A 21,094-nucleotide genomic window follows, 5' to 3' on the forward strand; every position below is an offset into this window, starting at 1 on the left:
GTGCCTTTCTGGGCTACTATGTCTCTGTTCTCAATGTCTCTTATCCTTAGACGCTCTTTGACTTTATAAATCGGCAGTTTTGAAGACTCAAGACAAACAGTGAAATTATTGGTTTATCAATGGAGAGGAAGAAACTCTTCCAGCATTACATATAGAGCTTGATGGTCAGTAGGTGTTTTTGAATCAGCTTAAATATAATCATACATATCGATTTGAAATGGAGCTTTTCAGTACTCACTCATGACACAGGAATGACCCTTTACTCAAAACTCTTGTGGTTATTCAAAGGTGAGCTTCTTTTTCCCTTAGTCTTAGCCTATGTGTTGCTATTGTATATTGCTAACAAGTTTAACTACCTAATTTTGAAGCTCTTTCCAAATAAGATACAAATTAAAAGGGGAAGCATTGCCAGTAACAGGTCCCTAGAGAGTAGTGCCAGCCTGCCTGCAAGAAAAGAGAGGAGAAACTTCTTGAAAAGTTTTAAGCCTGGGCAACATAAGGAGATTGTTTCTATGAAAAATAAAAATTAGCCAGGTGTGGTGTACACTGTAGTCCCAGCTACTCGGGAAGATGAGATTGGAGGATCACTTGGGCCTGGGAGGTTGAGGCTACAGTGAACTGTGATTGTGCCACTGTACTCCAGTCTGGGTGACAGTGAAATCCTGTCTAAAAAACAAAAAAAAATTTAACTGGAAAGCACAGTGGTCCTTGAGGACATTTAATATCAGGACAAAGAGCCTACGAATATATCACTGATGTATATAAACCCTAAGTCATTAATAAAAGCTAACTGTTTAGTGTTATCCATTTAAGGGAACAGGAGGAATTGCATAACTTTTAGATTAGTCACAGTGGTGCTCCTAAGGGATATGCTGTTGTATATTTGTATAGCCAGGGCACTTAGCCTTCCAAACCAATTTATATACCATGTTCTTCAACTGTGGGTGAGATTTAGCCTCAAGATTTGATTTACTGTATGTAAGTACATTACTTGATTTATATAAAGAATCTTTAGTGGAAGAGGTTATTCTGAATTATTTATCAATATGATTAATACCAGTTAGAAATTATTAATGATCTTCCTTTATACTATAAATAGGATAACTTTTAACTTGTTGCTACAGTTGTTGCTCTGAGGATCTTAATTTTGTTACTTTCTAGGCTACATGAAGCTATCTTTCCAAAAAGTGTACTTTTCATTTTCACTGTTACTGTGCACTTAGCATAAAAAACTCAAATCTAGGCCAGGTGCAGTAGCTCATGCCTGTAATCCCAGCACTTTGGGAGGCTGAAGCATGCAGATCACTTCAGCGCAGGAGTTCAAGACCAGCCTGGGCAACATGGCAAAATCCCATCTCTACAAAAAATACAAAAACTAGCTGGGCATGGTGGCACGTGCCTGTAGTCCCAGCTACGTGGAAGGCTGAGGTGGGAAGATTCCTTGAGCCTGGGAGGCGGAGGTTTCAGTGAGCCAAGATCACGTGCACTCCAGCCTGGGAGACAGAGTGAGACATTGTCTTAAAAAAAAACAAAAACAAAAACTCAATTCTAAAAGGCAGTAATGCTGTTTTCTACTCCCTAGTGGCAATCACTTTAAACTCTGATTCTCACATTACTTACTTTCAATACCATAAATAATTGCTTTATTTTTCTATGTTTGGTATTTCAATTTTAGGCATCATGTGTAGAATCTGTGGTAAGGAAACTGTAGAGTTAGCTTTTTCACCATCCCATTACTTCTACAGACAGACCTATTCGTGCTATGTATTACAGTTTTTGTTTGTTTGTTTGTTTTTTGAGATGGAGTCTCGCTCCCTGTCGCCCAGACTGGAGTACAGTGGCATGATCTTGGCTCACTGCAGCCTCTGCCTCCCAGTTTCAAGCGATTCTCCTTCCTTAGCCTCCCGAGTAGCTGGGATTATAGGTGTGTGCCAGCACACCCAGGTCATTTTTGTATTTTTAGTAGAGATGGGGTTTTGCCATGTTGGCCAGGCTGGTCTAAAACTCCTGGCCTTAGGTGATCTGCCTGCCTTGGCCTCCCAAATGTTCTGGGATTACAGGTGTGAGCCATTGCACCCAGCCTATAGTTCTAATAGTTATTTTTCTATTATCATGATTCTATTTATTATTTGATTTAGTTCTATTATAGTTAAAATTTAGGTTAGATCTGTATTTTGCCTTATGGCTATTCACAACTAGGCCATGTAGTTTATTTACTATTACTACTTTTCCTGCATAACTTTTTTTTTTTTTTTTTTTTTTGAGACGGAGTTTCGCTCTTGTTGCTCAGGCTGGAATGCAATGGTGCAACCTTCGCTCACCACAACCTCCACCTCCTGGGTTCAAGCAATTCTCCTGCCCCAGCCTCCCGAGTAGCTGGGATTACAGGCATGTGCCACCACGCCCACCTAATTTTGTATTTTTAGTAGAGACAGGGTTTCTCCATGTTGGTCAGCCTGGTCTCGAACTCCCGACCTCAGGTGATCTGCCTGCCTCAGCCTCCCAAAGTGCTGGGATTACAGAAATGAGTCACTGCACCCAGCCCACCTGCATAACTTTTTTAAGGGAGTTTTTTCATTTCTTTTTTGTACTTATCACTAATTTGTCCCCCAATTCTTCATTTGTGTCAACTTTTAATATGTTCAGACACATGAGGCATTTTCTTACATAAAGTCTTTATGTTCCGTTTGGACTGGTTTACTCAAGGTTTGCTGCACACCTCTTGGGTTGATGTATCTTTTCATTGTCACATTGTGTGTTAATCTCCTGACTTCTTTCTTATCATCTTTAAGTGCCTTTCTGAGAAAATGTTTGTGAGAGATAAATTTCTTGAGAACTTTTCATGTCTCTTGTCGTACTCCATTGATAGGTTGGCTGGGTACAGAATTCTAGATTGCGAATGATTTTTCCTTAGGACTAGGAAGGCATTGACCCATTGTTTTCTATCTTCCATATGTTGAGAAATGTAATGCTGTTCCAATTTTTTTTTTTAATGTATCCATTCCTTCTCACCTTCAACCCAGACCTCTTAGGATCTTCTCTTTATAATGTTTTGAAATTTTCCCAATGTTGTATCTTGAGTGGGTCACCTATTGTGCTGAGCAGTTTGGAATTTTATGTATGGAAAGTCAAGTTCCTCAGTTCTGGAAAATATTCTTGCATTATATATGCAAGATATTAAGAGAGGAAAGAGGATAGAAATCCCAACCCTCTTTTTCTTTCTGAAAAATAGTTATTTGGATGGTGGACTTCCTGAATTTATCTCCTAATGGTCTTATATTTACTCTTCTATTTACTTTTCTTCCTTCTCAGAGATTTCCTCAACTTTATTTTCTAATCTATTTAAAATAGCTTCCTTTTTTTCTTCTATACTTTTAATGCCCAGAGGGGTTGGATTTTTGTTGTTGTTTGACTATTCCTTTGTTTTGATGTCTTTCATATTAAAGACTTTCTCAAATTCTTGCTAGTCTGCTCCTCTTTAAGAGTGGGACCCAAGGCTGGGCGCAGTGGATCATGCCTGTAATCCCAGCACTTTGGGAGGCCGAAGCAGGCAGATCACCTGAGGCCAGGAGTTCGAGACCGGCCTGGCAACGTGGCAAAATCCTGTCCCTACTAAAAATACAAAAATTAGTTGGGTATGGGGTACACACCTGTAATCCCAGCTACTGGGGAGGCTGAGGCATGAGAATTGCTTGAACCCAGGAGGCGGAGGTTGCAGTGAGCAGACATCATGCCACTGCACTCCAACCTGGGAGACAGAGCAAGACTGTCTAAAAAAAAAAACAAGAGTGGGACCCAAAAAAGCTGATTGAAAGGTCTGTTTGTAGGGGGTGTAGATGGGGATTAATAATGTGGGTTTCAATCTACTGTGATCTGGCTGGGCTGTTACATTGGGAAATCCATGATACTGATTTTTAGATTTTTATCTTTTGCATAGGTAAGATTTCCCTTGAGAAGGCTTGCATATTCTCTTACTCAAGGATCGAAGCCAGGCAGTCAGCTTTCTGGGAGTAGAGTAGGGAAAGAAGTTTTAACAGGCTCAACCTTCAGTGGATAAAACTTAAACTTAATCCCTCTGTTTTCAGTAAGGTGCCCAAGCTTTTAACTGTGCCTAATGGTCTCCAGTTCACATACTGTGCATTTACCCTCTTAAATCTTGTACCAGCTTTGGGAAGGGACAGTTCCTTGGTTACATAGAAAGGGAAGGGATACAGGGATCTATTTGTTTTTTATGTAGCCTTTACTTTTTTTTTTTTTTTTTTTTTTTTTTGAGACGGAGTCTTGCTCTATCACCCAGGCTGGAGTGCAGTGGCCCGATCTCGGCTCACTGCAAGCTCCGCCTCCCGAGTTCACGCCATTCTCCTGCCTCAGCCTCTCTGAGTAGCTGGGACTACAGGCGCCCGCCACCACGCCCGGCTAATTTTTTTTGTATTTTTAGTAGAGACGGGGTTTCACTGTGGTCTCGATCTCCTGACCTCGTGATCCACCCGCCTCGGCCTCCCAAAGTGCTAGGATTACAAGCGTGAGCCACCGCGCCCGGCCCTATGTAGCCTTTAAACCTACCCCTTTTAGCCCCATTTTTACCTCCACCTTCAGTTACCTCGTGTCACCAGTTCAACTTGAGCTTTTTGAGAGTTCTGTGATGTTAATTCTGCTTTCCATTGCTAGCTTTGGGATTCACCTTCATTACCTTTCATCTAAAGGCTGCTTTCCAAAATGTGTCTCATACTCTGTTCTTATGGGTTCTTTTAAATATTGGTATCCTTTACTATTAAAATATTTTAGTAAGCTTTCAGAAGAGAATAGAGGCTATTTCCATGTATTCTGTCTTTAACTGGTATTCTACTGGAGTCTGTATATCTTATTTTTTTTCAGGCTAAAAAGACTCCATCAGACACAGGAAATTTGCAGGTCTTCTCTTCATATTCTGTGTTTTCAGCACACAGTGGGGAAACAAGAGAAAATGGGATAAATGATATAAAAACTTGCTTTTATTTTTATACCAGGCCCTGTGGCTCGCTTCTGTAATCCCAGCGACTTGGGATGCTGAGGTAGGAGGATCACTTGAGCTCAGGAGTTCCAGGCTGCAGTGAGCTAAGACTGCCCAATTGCACTCCAGCCTGGGTGACAGAGCAACAGACCTTGTCTCCAAAAACAATAAACTGTAAAAAGATTACATGAAGCCTAATCTGTGATGTCATGATTCAAAACTATACACATAAGCATTTTAAGAGTTTTTTCCTTGATTTTTGTTCCTGACTTTGCTTCTTTAAAAGAAATGTGTTTTTGTTGTTGGTTGGTTGTTTTTGAGACGGAGTCTTGCTCTGTCGCCCAGGCTGGAGTGCAGTGGCGCAATCTCTGCTCACTGCAGCCTCCGCCTCCTGGGTAGCTGGGATTACAGGCACTCGCCATCATGCCCGGCTAATTTTTGTATTTTTAGTAGAGACGGGGGTTTCACCATGTTGGCCAGGCTGGTCTTGAACTGCTGACCTCAGGTGATCCACCCGCCTCAGCTTCCCAAAGTGTTGGGATTACAGGCATGAGCCACCAGGCCCCGGCCTTGAATAACATTTTATACTTGTTTCACTTTACTATTATCATAATAGCCAGTTATGCTTAGTGTTTGTATGCTGCCCAGTCTTAAGGACTAAGAAAATATACATGTATATATATAAAATATATGAATATAAAAATAAAAAATATATATATATACTTTTCCTACAGAATCATGCTGTTGCCCAGGCTGGAGTGCAGTAGTGCTCACTAACCTCTAACGCTGGACTCAAACGTTTATTCTGCCTAGGCCTCCCAAGTAGCTAGGGCTACAGGGACACACCACCAAGCCGAACTAATTCCTAAATTTTTTTATTTGTAGAGATGGGGGCGGGTCTCCCTATGTTCCCCAGGCTGGTCCTGAACTCCTGGCCTCAAGCCATTCTCCTGCCTCGCCTTCCCAAAGTGCTGGAATTACAGGCAGGAGCCACTGCGCCCGGCCAGTGCTGGAGAATGTAATGGAGATGATCCTGCCTATCCTTTTCCAGTCTAGTTTACCGTCGGAGAATACTTATTTCCATTTTTCCTATTTTGTTGAGTCTCTTCCCTCAGAATTTACTTTTCCGTTTAAATGACGTACGCAGCTTTTAAATTTGCACTGTAAAATTTATTTTGGCTCTCCCCGCCTGTTTTTTGCACATTAAAAATGAAAAAGTTTGTAGAACTAAGCTAAGCAGATGGTCTTCCTGCAAAAAGATTAGGCTGAAGTAAAGCATTGTTTTGGAGCTGGTTCACAGAAAAAAGGCAAAACTAGTTATCCTGACTTCAAGCTCCAAAATAAACTGCTTGCTTTCTCCGGGAAACTTCCCCCGCCACACACACTTGACTGCGTGGCCAGTCCTTTCGAAGCCTCTCACTCCCAACACGGAGTTCCTCTCATTTCTTCAGTCGGCTCTCAGCAGCTGCTGCTGGTTTCTCGGCTCCAGCACCACGGGTACCGCACTCTGAAATTTACAAAGCACTTTACAGCACCGACTGTGATCCTCACAGTACTGTCCGGTGGCCTCACGCACGTGGCGGTGCAGCCTTTCAGGCCGAGAGCGGCCAGGAGCGAAGCCCGCAGACCTGCCTGGAAGCGCAGCGCGGTCGGTCGCGCGCCCCCGCGGCCTGGAGGCCTGGGCTTCGCCCAGCAGCGCTCGAGCACCGCTCAGTCGAGCCTCACACCGGATGCCACTTCATATTTGGGCCCAGAGCTCAATTAGCGCCGATGCGGTCGGCCGTCCTTAAATCACTTCAGCCAAGATCTCTCCCCGACTGCAAAGCAACCTTGAGCGGGAGCAGCAACCTCTCCGCGTCAGTCTTTTGGAGCCGCCGACATTCAGAGGGGCAGGACACGGGAATGCGCGCTGTCTTGCTTTACGGCGCGAGTGCGCGAGTTTGCGGCAGCGTGACGCCAGCAAGTTTTGGCGGGAAAAGCGCTGCATTTGGATTCCTGCAGCGGTGGGCAAAGGACAGTCCGGTGAGGAGGGGCGGCCAGTAGAGTAGGAAAGGCTTCTAAAGAAGGAGTTCAGGGTCTAGATTAGTGAGGGAGGGTACGGTGGGAGAAAGTTAGCATTGACTAGCGCAGGGGATTGGAGAGACTCCTGCGGAGGGGCGGTTTCGGAGGGTGGAGGGATGGTACCAGGAGGTTCCCGTTGTAGAGGGTGGGGGTGGGCAGGAGGGACTAACCCGCTGCTAGCTAAGAACCCCAAGGAAGGGTCCCAGCCCTTCCTTCCGCCTCTGGGGGCAGTTTGGCCCCGCCCCGGCCTTTGGGACAGGTGGGGCTGTGGATAGGGATGGGAATTGGAATTGAGCAATTGGGAGGAGGCGCTGCCGCAGGCGTCTTCTGCTCCATTCCGCTCCCTATATCCCCTTCCTCTCTTCCCCAGCCCCCCACCTCTCCCTCCTCCTTCCCCAGTCGTTCACCGGAAAGCATTTATCTCCCACCTCTTCATCACAACAATTAATTTCCTCTGAGGCCTGAGGAGGGCAGAATTTCAACCTTCGGTGTGCGTGGGAGTGGCGATTGTGATTTACACGACAAAATGGCCAAGTTTAGAATAGTTGTTCGTGATTGAAAGACTTGGATAAATGTGGATGAGATATAAGGGGAAGGCAAGAGCTGTTATTTTTCGTGGGGAATCCTGGGGAGAGGCGGGGCGCAGTGGCTTCACAGGTGACCTTACACTCGCTCTCCATCTTTTCTGGATTCCTACCTTTTACAGCCGAAGTGCTCGGTGGAGTCATGGCAGTGCCCTTTGTGGAAGACTGGGACTTGGTGCAAACCCTGGGAGAAGGTGCCTATGGAGAGTGAGTTCTTTTAAGCGTGCCTCGTTTTCTTCTGAGTGCATATTCATTGTTTTGGAGTCTCATACTCTGGTGATTTAGAGTAAATGTTTGAGATTCAAGGGTTTTGGCAACTGAAGTTACACAGCCTTCTGCTAGGGTTAAAAATTTTTCCTTCCCTTTAAAAAAAAAAAGTTTTCTTTGTAACGAGCTGGAAGGGACACGAAGTTATTGTTTCCGTGCCCACAAATTGCTTCTCAGGGTTTAAGCATCGAGGTTAATGAGCAAATGAGCAGACTCTGGAGATTGCCTGCCTGGTTTCAGATCCTTGCTCTATCACATACTGTCATTGTTTTGTGATCTTAGGCAAGCTTCTTAATGTCATTGTGTACCTCTCTTTCACTACCTTTTAGGATGGCAATAATAGTATCTACCCTATAGGAGCTTAGGACAGTCAGTTACACAAGCACATATAGTATGGGATTAATGCTCTTAAAAGTATATGAGTAGAATATGTATATATGTGATGTGGCTTAGAATTATCTCAATCTATTTTGTGAAGCGTTTATTAAATGACTTGTGTGACAGCATAATGACGTCTTTGGAGGGTTAGCTATTGTATTTCACATTTTAGAAAGGAGTAGTGTGTGTTGAGAACATGGCAGAAACCACTTCCTTGGTTTCTCCTTTGTGGAAAAAGTAATAAAGGTAAAATAGTTTTGGATGAGTCATGTTTAATCTTTGGAAGTTTTAGAAGAAATGGAATTCTGTAATGTTAAAACTCTTTTCCTTTTTAGAGTTCAACTTGCGGTGAATAGAGTAACTGAAGAAGCAGTCGCAGTGAAGATTGTAGATATGAAGCGTGCCGTAGACTGTCCAGAAAATATTAAGAAAGAGATCTGTATCAATAAAATGCTAAATCATGAAAATGTAGTAAAATTCTATGGTCACAGGAGAGAAGGCAATATCCAATATTTATTTCTGGAGTACTGTAGTGGAGGAGAGCTTTTTGACAGAATAGGTATGGAAGAAATTTAAGATAATTATTTTAAACAAGTTTTTAAATTTGTTTTTTAAATCTTGGGCATGCTATTTGGTCGTTGTCCTTTCAAAATTGCTCATGCAACAGTGAAATTGGAATAAATTATCTTTAAAAAATTTTTCCACCTAGTGTTAATAACATAAAAGCATATATAGAGTCAATGAAAGAAAACTTCTTTCCCAAGTTATGTAAGTGATTTTGATTTAAGATTGGTGTCTTACAGAATTTAAGAGTGACAAACAAGTTTTATGGTACATCATAAATGCAATGTATCCTAAATGCAATGTATTGCCTACACAATTTTTTCTTTGTAGACATTCTAGTTACATGAAATCATTGTATACATTTACAGATCTAAAATAGCATGCTGTTTCCTCTTGGTTTACATGAAATAATTGAGAATTTTCTAGGATTGCTTTTTGTATATTAAGTAAATTATATGTTTGCTATTAATACTTAAACATTCTATGTAGAATCAAAGGACTGATATTTCAGAACACTGAGAAGTCCATAAAATCTTGATCTAAATTTATAATTTAAATTTATAATTCAAAGCTATTGTATTAGATAAGTTTATCAGTTAAAAACTGATAAACAGGTATTAGGATCTCCATTGTGACTCAGGGGAGAGTTGAGGGTAAAAGAAATGGAGTTAATGAGAGAGATCAAAATATAAAAAGATAAAAGAACTTTCATAATAAAACTGTGTTTGATGAAGGACCTCACAGGCATTCGTGGTTTTATACTGTGAGACTATATGAAGTTTAAATCTGAGCCAGGTGTGGTGGTACATGCCTGTAATCCTAGCTACTCAGAAGGCAGGAGGATTGCTTGAGCTCAAGAGTTCCAGGTTACAGTGAGTTATGATCTCACGCTAGGGTATTCCAGCCTGGGTGAAAGAACAAGACCCTATCTAAAAAAAAGTTAAATAATAAAAGAAGTATAATCTGTAAAATATTTAGTGAAATTGGCTTAGATTTGCCCAGACTTCCCCTTTGGCATTATATTTCAGGAATGAGAAAAATAATTAGCGTAGCACTTAGAAGAAAAGGGGGGAATTTGAAGGTTACTAAATAAATCAGGGTTAGTATAAGAGGAAGCAGAGGCTTTCAAGGCATGGCTTGCATTCTTGATTTGGATATTGGTTTTCTCTTTATAATTTTTCCGTGATGACTCCTTTTGCCATCTAACAGAGGTAAATGTGAGTTAAGCCCTGTATGTGTTAGTGGACTCCTGAATCGTTTGTTGGCATTTGCTTCTGTTTGCCTAAGCACATTTGTAAATGTCTAAGCTTCAAATTAAGAAGCTATGTGGTTGCTACCTGATTATATTTAGTCAATAAACTTACATTCATATTTGTTTTAGAGCCAGACATAGGCATGCCTGAACCAGATGCTCAGAGGTTCTTCCATCAACTCATGGCAGGGGTGGTAGGTATAGTTGTCTATTTCCCTTTTACTTAAAATTAGTATGAATACATTACATTACCAAATTCTAGTGTGTTTCTCTCTGCATCCCTCTTAGGTTTATCTGCATGGTATTGGAATAACTCACAGGGATATTAAACCAGAAAATCTTCTGTTGGATGAAAGGGGTAAGTTTAGCATTTTATCACTACCTAAAATGAAACAAAATAATTACCTAAATTATTTTAATTACCTAATTATTTTAATATAGCCATACAAGGCAAAATCAAGTCTTTTTGCATTACTGGAATTTCAAGACAAAATCTGAAAAATCAAGGAAATTTTGGAGACTTCGTATATTTGGAAATCACAAATCTCATTTGGTAATACAATTGCGGATGAGGTAGAGAAATCTGACCTAGGTGCAAGCCTAGCTCACTATATGTATAAGAATAATTTTTTTTTTTTTGATACAGGGTCTCACTGTTATCCAGTCTGGGGTGTACTGTATTATCACGGCTCACTGTAGCCTTGATCTCCTAGGCTCAAGCGATCCTACCATCTCAGCTTCCCGAGTAGCTAGGACTAACCACAGGCAGGTGCCACCATACCTGGCTAATTTTTAATTTTTTGTAGAGATGGAGTCTTCTTGTGTTGCTCAGGCTAGCCTTGAACTCCTAGACTCAAGCAGTTTACTGGCCTTAGCCTCCCAGAGTGTTGGGATTATAGACATGAGCCACCATGCCTGGCCAAGAATAGTTTAAAATAATTCTTTAATGGATTAATAAAGTGAAGTTCCTGTGGAATACCCTGGACCTTAGTCTTGTCCTGTTCACTCTTTTTTTATGTATGACTTGGATAAATATGTAAGAAATTTAGTTATATTTTCTGAATGTCATCAAATTGAGAAGGATGGATAGTGAAAGCAGCTTTAGCTTACAGGGTCAGAATCAAAAAAGAAATGTCAGCTGTATGAGGCAGTAGTTTTTGTCTGGTTTAATGCTTTATTCTTAGTATTAGAATAGTGCTTAACAAATGGTGGGCTTTTTTTTTTTTTTTTTTTTAAACAGAGTCTTGCTCTGTTGCCCAGGCTTGATCTTGATCTGTTGCCCAGTGACATGATCTCGGCTCACTGTAACCTCTACCTCCCTGGTTTAGGTGATTCCTGTGCCTTAGGCCCCTGAGTCGCTGGGATTACAGGCCTGAGCCACCACACCTGGCTAATTTTTATATTTTTAGTAGAGACAGGGTTTTGTCATGTTGGTCAGGCTGGTCTCGAGCTCCTGGCCTCAAGTGATCTGCCCTCCCTTGGCCTCCCAGAGTGCTGAGATTATAGGTGTGGAGCCACCGCACCCAGCCTATACATGCTTTTTTCTTATGTGCATATGGATTTTACTTTTTACCCCTTTAAATTGAGCTTATATAACATAAAAATCTTTATTTTTATTTAAAACTTTAAAAATTCAGGTACACAAAAATTCTTATATATAATATTATAATGAAATGTAAATACATATATATCAACCCACTTGGTTTAAAAATACAACATTATTCGTATATAAGAATGCTCACAGTGGTGATATTTTTAATATAGCAGAAAACTAACCCAAATGTCTGTCAACAATAAATTTATGAAATGCATGACTTTTAAAGCCATGTCACAAGCAGTGACATGGATGAATTTCAGGTATATAATGATATAGAGCAAAAAGAGACAGTTGCAAAAGAATTCATATGGTCTGATTCTGCTTATACAAAGTTCAAAAATATGTAAAACCTAGTATATTGTTCAAGGATGTAAACATGGAGAAAAAAACACGCAGAAAAGCAAGGGTATAATAAAACCAAATTCAGAATGGTCTAAGAAAGTAGGGGAGGGAATGTATTTAAGGAAGTATTTACAGATTTCAAAGGAAATAGAACATTGTTTTTCTAAAGTGAGTGGGTGTTTATTACATTGTTATTCTTTATATCTTGTATTAATATACAAGATATAATGGAGTCTTTTAAAAAAAGAAATAAAATGTTACCAGTATTTAATGTCCTCCTGTTTATTTCATCACAAATATATTCTTCCTTTGTTTTTCTAAGAGCTAAACACATTCCTAAATTTAAATTTTATTATGTGCAGTTCTCTAACATAGCTGAGTATTATGTTGCAGACGTAACAAAGTCCAAGGAATATTATAGTTATCCATTAGTATTTTAAGTGATTACTACTCATAAGTAATTTGGAACTCAGTCTCAGTGGTTTGTCCAATAGTGTCATATTTAACTATTGAAAAGATAATCAACTGGGTGCAGTAGCTCATGCCTGTAATCCCAGCATTTCAGGAGGCTGAGGCGGGAAGATTGAGTGATCCTAGGAGTTTGAGACCAGCCTGGACAACATAGACCCTGTCTTTATGAAAAATTAAAAGAAAAAATTAGCTAGACATGGTGGTGCACACCTGGAGTCCCAGCTACTTGGAAGGCTAAAGCAGGAGGATTGATCACTTCAGCCTAGGGGGTCAAGGTGGCAGTAAGCTGTGATCACATCATTACACTCTAGTCTGGGCAGCAGAGTGAGACACTTGCTCAAAAAAAAAAAAAAAAAAAAAAGGATAATCATAGTAGCTACCTCCTAAGTCAGATAGAGGTAAACATTTCGTTGGTTTACATATTGTATGAATGTACTTGATTTTTAAAGAAATCAGTCCCCTATTTTGAGACATTTAAGTTGTTTCTAACTTAAAAAATACAATAGGACAGTGATGACTTTTATCAATTTGTGTAAAAGGCCAATGTAAAAATTGCATCATGCTATAATATTTTTTATGCCATTAGCCTTTTTGTGCCACTTACGCACTATTTCATGTCAGTATTTATAGATATACCTTGTTGATTGTTTTCAAAACCTACCTCCACATTTTCCATTGTACAAAATTGGACATTTATTTACAAATAATATTGCTATGAATATTCTTATGTTTGTGAATTTGTGGGATTATTTCTATGGATATAGAAGTGGGAATTGCTATTTCAAAGAGTGAGTGTTTCACAGTTTAGTAAGTTTTGCCAAATTGCCCTCTGATAATAGAGGGCCTTTTCTAACTCTTAAGACTGGGTTAGATTCCTTTGCTGTAAGATCCTGTAGTGCTCTATATTTTTATAACCTTCATAACAGTTTTCTATTGTCAGTCTTCACTAATTTATCTGTTACCTGCATTGGCTGGCATAGTGTCTGTCACTAAGTTACAGTAGATATTCACTAAATATAAGTTAAGTCCTTCCTGCAGTTTTTGTGTTGAAAATGGGAAGTTAGGGTGGAAGTTTGGTCTTCTGATTTTTTTTTTTTTTTTTGTACAGAGTTTTTCCTCTTTTTCTCAGACTCCCTACTTTGAAGAAAAAATTACTGTGGTTTGTTGAATTTTGGTGTGTCTTCACATATTTTCTTCTGCCAACTGGGTTTGTTTGCTGCTGAGAAAGTTGTGCCTAACCTATTACTGATGTTTCCTTCCTGCCCTCCACCCTACCTGATGAGGGCCCTTGCTTTACTTTCAGCTCAGGTTTAGAGTGCTCTTTTCCAGAAGGGCAGCACCTTCTGACTCCAGCCTCTTTCTTTAATCTGGTCCAGACTGTTCTGCGTGTTGATAATACTTCTTTTAAGTTAATAGAAGAGGTGAGGCCTTTTTCTACTTTTAGCATAGATGATTTATTTTATTTTTTAAAATTTCTTTTTGTCTATTTTGCTTATTTTAAGAGAAGTTCTACAAACCTTAAGAAACACCAGTGATTTTTTCTCAATAAAACTTAATTCCTGTAAGTATATCTATTTGCAAAACATTTTTATTCAGTGCCATCTTTTTTTCTTTTGGTTTAGATAACCTCAAAATCTCAGACTTTGGCTTGGCAACAGTATTTCGGTATAATAATCGTGAGCGTTTGTTGAACAAGATGTGTGGTACTTTACCATATGTTGCTCCAGAACTTCTGAAGAGAAGAGAATTTCATGCAGAACCAGTTGATGTTTGGTCCTGTGGAATAGTACTTACTGCAATGCTCGCTGGAGGTAAGAGCTATTTAATCATGGTGAAACTCCTATAAAAAGTCAGATTAGTTATACTGAAATAAATGAAATAAACCAAGGAATTCATGTTTATATAATAGTTTTTGTTTTCTTCTTTAAGAGACAGGGTCTCACTCTTGGCCAGACTGGAGTACAGTGAGCTATTGTAGCTCACTGCAGCCTCAAACTTCTAGGCTCAAGCAATCCCTCTGGCCTCACTCTTCCAAGTAGGTAGGACCAGTGGTGCCTGCCACAAGACATCTGGCTAAGTTTTAAAAATTTATTGTAGAGATGGGATCTTGCTGTGTTGTCCAGGTTGGTCTTAAACACCTGGTCTCAAGGAAGCCTTCTGTCTTGGCCTCCAAACTGTTAGGATTAAAGGCATGAGCCATGGTACCCAGCTTCTATAGTAGTATTTTAGATCAGTTTGGTAACTGCTGTAACAAAGTATCATAGACTGCATAGCTTATAAACAGCAAATTTATTTCTCACAGTTCTGGAGGCTGAAAGTGTGATATTAGGGGTGCCAACCTGGTCATGTTTCAGTGAGGGCCCTCTTCGTGATTTGCAGATGGCTGTCTTGCTGTGCTCTCTCATGGTGGACAGCCAAGAGAGCAGAAGCAAGCTCTATTGGTTGTTTTTTTTTTTTTTTTTTTAAGACCAGAGTCTTGCTCTGTCACCCAGGCTGGAGTGCAGTGTGCAGTGGTGCGATCTCAGCTCACTGCAACCTCTGCCTCCCAGGTTCTAGCAGTTCTATCCCAGGCTCCCATGTAGCTGGGATTACAGGCATGTATCATCATACCTGGCTAATTTTTGTATTTTGAGTAGAGAGACAGGGTTTCACCATGTTGGCCAGACTGGTCTCAAACTCCTGACCTCAAGTAATCCCCCAACCTCAGCCTCCCAAAGTGCTGTTTTTTGGTTTTGTTTTTTTTTTTTAAATGACCAGATGTTGTGAGATATTGTGTCTGTTTTTTTGTTTTTTGTGTTTTTTTTTGAGACAGGGTCTCACTCTTTTGCCCAGGCTGGAGTGCGGTGGCACAATTCAAGGCTCACTGCAGCCTTGAGCTCCCAGGCTCAAGCGATCCTCCTGCCTCAGTCCCCTCAGTATCTGGGACTACAGGCGTGCACCACCACACCTGGCTAATTTTTTGTGGGGTTTTTTTTGTTTTTGTTTTTTTTTTTTTTCAGAGATGGTCTCTCCATGTTATCTAGGCTGGTCTTAAACTCCTGGGCTCAAGTAATCTGCCTACCTCGGCCTCCCAAAGTGCTGGGATTATATAAGTAGTGCCCTATAAAGACACAATATTGGCTGGGCACACGAGCCCTTATTAGACACTAGTAAGCTCTTAATAAGAGCACTAATACCATTTTTTGAGGGGTCCCATCACCAGGACCTAATTACATCTCAAAGGCCCCACCTCCGAATGCCATTGCATTATGAGTTAGGATTTCAACATGACTTTTGAGGGGGATACAAATATTTAGCACATTGCAAATAGTAACTTATTTATAATCCCAAAGATTTTTTAAGATGAGGCATGCATAGTTACTAAATATCACAACACTTAACTCTCCTGTGAATCATGTAAACATTTGTGAAAACAAGACTAGAGCAAGAAATGATTCATCTGGTTTTTTTTTATTATTATTTTATTTTTTGAGACAAAGTCTTGCTCTGTCGCCCAGGCTGCAGTGCAGTGGTATGATCTTGGCTCACTGCAGCCTTGACCTCTTTGGTTCAAGTGATCCTCTCACTTTAGCCTCCTGAGGAGCCAGGACTACAGATGCACACCATCACACCCAGCTAATTTTATTTATTTTTTGTAGAGATGGGGTCTCACTATGTTGCCCAGGCTGGTCTTAAACCCTTGGGCTCAAGCAGTCCTTCTGCCTCAGCCTCCCAAAGTGCTGTGATTACAGGCTTGAGCTGCCGTGCCTGTCCTGATTCATCTGTCTTTGAAGTGCCTCTAAAGTTTCCAAGTTGGGATTCTTAGTGTGAAAACCATATTGAATTAATTCAAAAGAAACTTTTCATGGATTTATATTATTATTTTTCCTTGAAATCTTTATAATAAGAACACTAAAAAAACTGGGACTTGCTTTGTTTTTAGAATTGCCATGGGACCAACCCAGTGACAGCTGTCAGGAATATTCTGACTGGAAAGAAAAAAAAACATACCTCAACCCTTGGAAAAAAATCGATTCTGCTCCTCTAGGTAACTGAATTATCTTGAGTGAAAGAGTACTGATTTCTTGGATATGAAGTCTTGTGCTATTTGAATTTTTTCTTACTTTATTTTGTTTTAAACTTACAAATAATTCATGATCCTTGTAGACAAAATAGTAACTATAAGTAAAAATTAAGGAAAAAATAACTCTTTAGTCCCAGAACTCTTCAATAGATTTTTAAAAGTATTTTGGGGAGTGTATATTCACAGCAACTTCAATCTGTGCTCTTAGGTGGCTTTTTACTTAAAAAAAAGTTTTCATATGTGCTATACTTTGTTGCAAATACGCTCGTTTGTTGCTTAATTATAGGGATACACTCTAACAAATGTTTCATTAGGTGATTTCATCATTGTGTGAACATCATAGAGTATATTTACATAAATCTAGATAGCATAGCTTACTATAAATCTAGGCTATTTGGTATAGCCTATTGATCTCAGGCTCGGGCTGCAAACCTGTACAGCATGTTACTATACTGAGCACTGTAAGGAATTGTAACATAATGGTATTCATGTATCTAAATATAGAAAAAGTATAGTAAAAATACAGTATTATAATCTAATGGGACTGTCTCTTATACATGTGGTCCGTTCTTGACTGAAACATCACTAATGTGGCCCATGAGTATGTAAAATGAATATATGTATATTATTTATATGTGTTTTTATACAAAATGAGATCACACTAATAATATTTTGTAACTGCTTTTGGTTTTAATGCGCAGTGAACATTCTTCCATGACTATAATTGTAGGTCTACATCATTGTTTCAAAGGCTGTGATAATATTCTGCCATGTGCACATGCCTTACTATACTCTGTTAATCACTTTGTTGGAGATTTTTCTAAATTTTCACAGATACAAAAGAGATACAAGTATCTGTGTAACTTAATTATGACACATACCCTTAAATTGTTCATTGAAATCCCCAGAAGCAAAATTGCAGGATCAAGGATGTAGTTTTTATTATTATGGCTTATTTTGTCAAATTGCTTCCCAGAATTTCGAACCATTTCATCACAGTCTCATCAATTTACATTAAGGAAAAAAACTAACAGGCCTTTAAATAATAGTTTTTCATTTTCATTTTAAATTTAATACTAATGAAGTTGTATACCCTTTATATAGATATTAGTTTTGTCTATTTTGCTCATTTTTGTCAAGGATGTTATTGTTTTTCTTACCACTTTGAAGGTTTTTTTTCCTTGATAACACATTGACCTTTGCACTTGTTATAAATACTTTTCACAATTTATCATTTATTTTCATTTTGTTTTGCTATATTGACATTCAAATCTATTATCTTGTCCTTTGTGGTCCCTGACTATAATGTCTTTGGAAAGATCTTCTACCCCTACTATTTAAAAGTTCCCTATGTTTTCATTTAGTATTTTAATGACTTCATTTTTACCTTTAAATCTTCGGTCCATTAGGAAATAATTTTCACATAGGAAGATACATGAATTTTTTCTCAAGAAAATCAAGATACCTTAGGATAGTTAGTTAGATTACTGTCTCTTAAAAAGTTATTGGTGAGTAAATGTCCATTATAAAACTGTGTAAATAAGGAGGTCATGTGAGAACATGACATTGAAGTAATGAAATTCGGTATTGAAAATGGATAAGAGGGGTTTCTGTATCTTTTTGTTAATCTTGTCACATGAGGAGAAACATTTCCATCTAGCTCTTGTTCTCAGTTGCAAACAATTGAGAATCACATCAGGGAAGACTGTTCCAAGATACAGACAGCAGCAGAGAAAAACTGCATGAAATTAAAGCAGTAATTTAGTAGCTTTAATTCTTTCTCTTCCCCAGAAATAATATTTAGACATAAGTAGGCTAACAGAAAATGTGTTTCTTACCACAAGCCATAGGCTTCTCTAACATGACTCTTTCGTGAATGTTGTCTTAATGTTTGTTTTTAGCTCTGCTGCATAAAATCCTAGTTGAGAATCCATCAGCAAGAATTACCATTCCAGACATCAAAAAAGATAGATGGTACAACAAACCCCTCAAGAAAGGTAATATCCTTAAACTACAAGTTTGTTTGTTTTTCTGTGGAAGAAAAGGTAATTGCAAAGTCATTATCACAAGTCAACAACACATGATAGCTATGATCTCTGTCCTCATGGAGATTATAATGTCTAGTAGAAAAAAAATAAAAATAATTTTATTAAGAATTATAAAGGGGAAAGTCAGGGTACTATAGCTAAGTGTTTGACGAAGTCTAAGGGACAGGGAAGACTTTTCTTCTGGAAGAAATTACATTAAATCTAAGATTTGAAGATTAAAGTGAAGCTAGCCAGGCAAAGTAAGTGGCAGATTTGATTCTGAACAGGGGAAGCAGTATTTGAAAAATCTTAGATTTTAGAAAGTCTGATGCTTTTGAGAAACTTGAAAGATCAGTATGGCACGAGCCATGTCTGTTGTGTTCATCATGGTATCATCAGTGCTTAGCACAGTATATGGTGCACCATAGGCACTCATTAAATATTTGTTGAGTGAATGAGTGAACAGGGAAGTGGGAGAGGAAGAGAGGTTTGAGATAAGGCCAGAGAGGTCGCTAGTGGCCAATTTGTGGAAGAAGACCGTGGAAGCCATGTTAAGGATTTGGGGCTTTAACTTAAGACCATTGGGGAGACCTTTGAGAGATTTTAAGCAAGAATATGACATAGTCATATCTTTGGTTTAAAAATATCTGACTTTTTTTTTTTCCATTGTTTTTTATGAATAGGGAAATATTCAGGGTGCTGTAGGTTTTTCTGCTAGTTGTCTAGATGTGGGAGGATGGTGGCTTGGAATAGGTTAGGGCAGTGGTATTGGAGAAATGAGATTATTCCAAAGAAATTTAAGAACTAGTATTGATAGGACTGTTAGGCTGTGAATGGGAGGAGAGAGGACAATGACTAGAGATGATGAACGAAAAACATTCAGAGAGTTATTAAAGAATAATTAATGTTTAACTCTGTCCTCATGGATAGAAGAGTTAATGTTTAAACATTCACTTTTCTTTAATACCTCTCTGCATGTTTCTTTCTCCTGGTTCTAACTTAAAGTCCAATTCTCTCCTGAGGACACTGCTTCCTCTGAAGCGGTAGGTGTTTTCTTTCCCATACCCTCATGTCCTTTGATCTGGACATGGTACAGGTGTCCTCCTTATTCTTCATTGTTACTTTCTCCCATCTTCCTGTATGTCTCTCCCCTCTAACTTTTGAACCCCAAATTAAAATTTGTGCCATACTATCACAGTCTCCAAAATGACTCTTGATGTTATTTTCGTGATGATTCTTGGTGATTTAAATATTTATTTGGATCATCCTCCTGATATCCTGACTTCACTGTTACTTCACCCTCTCTCCTGTAGTGATCACTCTGCAGTGATCACCAGTATAATTTTTTCTGACTTTCTCCCTTAATATTCTAACTTAAACAGTCTTTTGTACTGGACTTGCAATTTATTAATTCTATCTCTTCAGTCTCTTACCTGCTCCCTGTCTAGGTCCTTGATTTCAACTTTACCTATCTTAAATCTTTAGGTTAGTCATTATAAATGACTGCTTTGCGTTCATCATCTTCAACTTCCTTGTCTCCTTCTCTCTTCATCATACTTAGTGGGTAAAACCCAGTAAGTAGTTTCTGGGTTTAATCTAGTAGTTTTCTACATACTCCACACTTGTACCTGCACAACAGATTGCAGCAGGAGAAAAATACCCAAAAATGCTCTCTTTAAATTCAGGATTACTAATCTCAAGTGGGCCCTTAATGCTTCCTGGCATTTGGCCTTCATTTCCCCACATCTTTCTCTATCCTGTTCTCCTAAATCATGTTTTTATAATATTTTTCTCCTTTTTTTTTTTTTCCCGAGACGGTCTTACATTCACCTAGGCTGGAGTGCAGTGGCGCCATCTCGGCTCACTTCAACCTCTGCCTCTCAGGGTCAAGCGATTCTCGTGCCTTAGCCACCCGAGTAGCTGGGATTACAGGTGTGAACCACCACACCTGGCTAATTTTTATATTTTTAGTAGAGGTTTTGCCATGCTGGCCAGGCTGATCTCAAACTCCTAGCCTCAAGTGATCCCCCTGCCTCGGCCTCCCAAAGTGCTGGGTTTATAGGTGTGAACCACTGTGCCTGGCCCCTTAACTTTTATTATCTTCCTCCCCATCCTCACTCTCAGTTGTTCTCTTTGCGTCCTGTGTCATTGGGAAATGAAAGCCACAAGAGAACTTATGCAAGCTCCCACCACCATCTACCCCACACTAACTGCCTCTATGCTCATGTGTTCTCGTTCATCCTGTATTGCTGTGGATAGATTGCTCCGGATGTAAGCCAGGTCTTTCTCTTACCCAGTCAAGGACTTTGTCTAGCAATTTTTCTCTCTCTCCTACATTATTAATTTTTCCTTCTCTACCGGGTCTTTCTCATCAGCTTACCTACATGCTTTTTCTCCCATTTTAAAATCAAATCATAATGGTAATAAAATTTCTCTTAACTCCACTTTTCCCTACCATTCCACCTTCTTCACAATTGAACATTGCTAAAATTGCTTCT

At 39.3% G+C, this 21,094-nt stretch overlaps 1 protein-coding gene across 5 annotated transcripts in view; it reads left to right on the forward strand.

The window, feature by feature from the left end:
• The first annotated feature begins 5,855 nt into the window (after positions 1 to 5,855).
• CHEK1 (checkpoint kinase 1) overlaps positions 5,856 to 21,094 on the forward strand; it is a 32,217-nt gene continuing 16,978 nt past the window's right edge. The window contains exons 1-8 of one of the 5 annotated variants that reach the window (XM_055273643.2): positions 6,941 to 7,012; positions 7,758 to 7,842; positions 8,616 to 8,839; positions 10,226 to 10,290; positions 10,385 to 10,454; positions 14,129 to 14,317; positions 16,429 to 16,533; positions 18,471 to 18,566. In XM_055273643.2, the coding sequence (XP_055129618.1) occupies positions 7,778 to 7,842; positions 8,616 to 8,839; positions 10,226 to 10,290; positions 10,385 to 10,454; positions 14,129 to 14,317; positions 16,429 to 16,533; positions 18,471 to 18,566 (814 nt within the window). In that variant the 5' untranslated portion in view covers positions 6,941 to 7,012; positions 7,758 to 7,777. Of the gene's footprint in view, positions 7,013 to 7,227; positions 7,648 to 7,757; positions 7,843 to 8,615; positions 8,840 to 10,225; positions 10,291 to 10,384; positions 10,455 to 14,128; positions 14,318 to 16,428; positions 16,534 to 18,470; positions 18,567 to 21,094 lie in introns of those variants that run through there. The other 4 variants (XM_063635618.1, XM_055273642.2, XM_055273640.2 and 1 more) reach the window with 4 other exon arrangements.

The sequence above is a fragment of the Symphalangus syndactylus genome, chromosome 3 (assembly GCF_028878055.3).
Source record: "Symphalangus syndactylus isolate Jambi chromosome 3, NHGRI_mSymSyn1-v2.1_pri, whole genome shotgun sequence".
NCBI lineage: Eukaryota > Metazoa > Chordata > Mammalia > Primates > Hylobatidae > Symphalangus > Symphalangus syndactylus.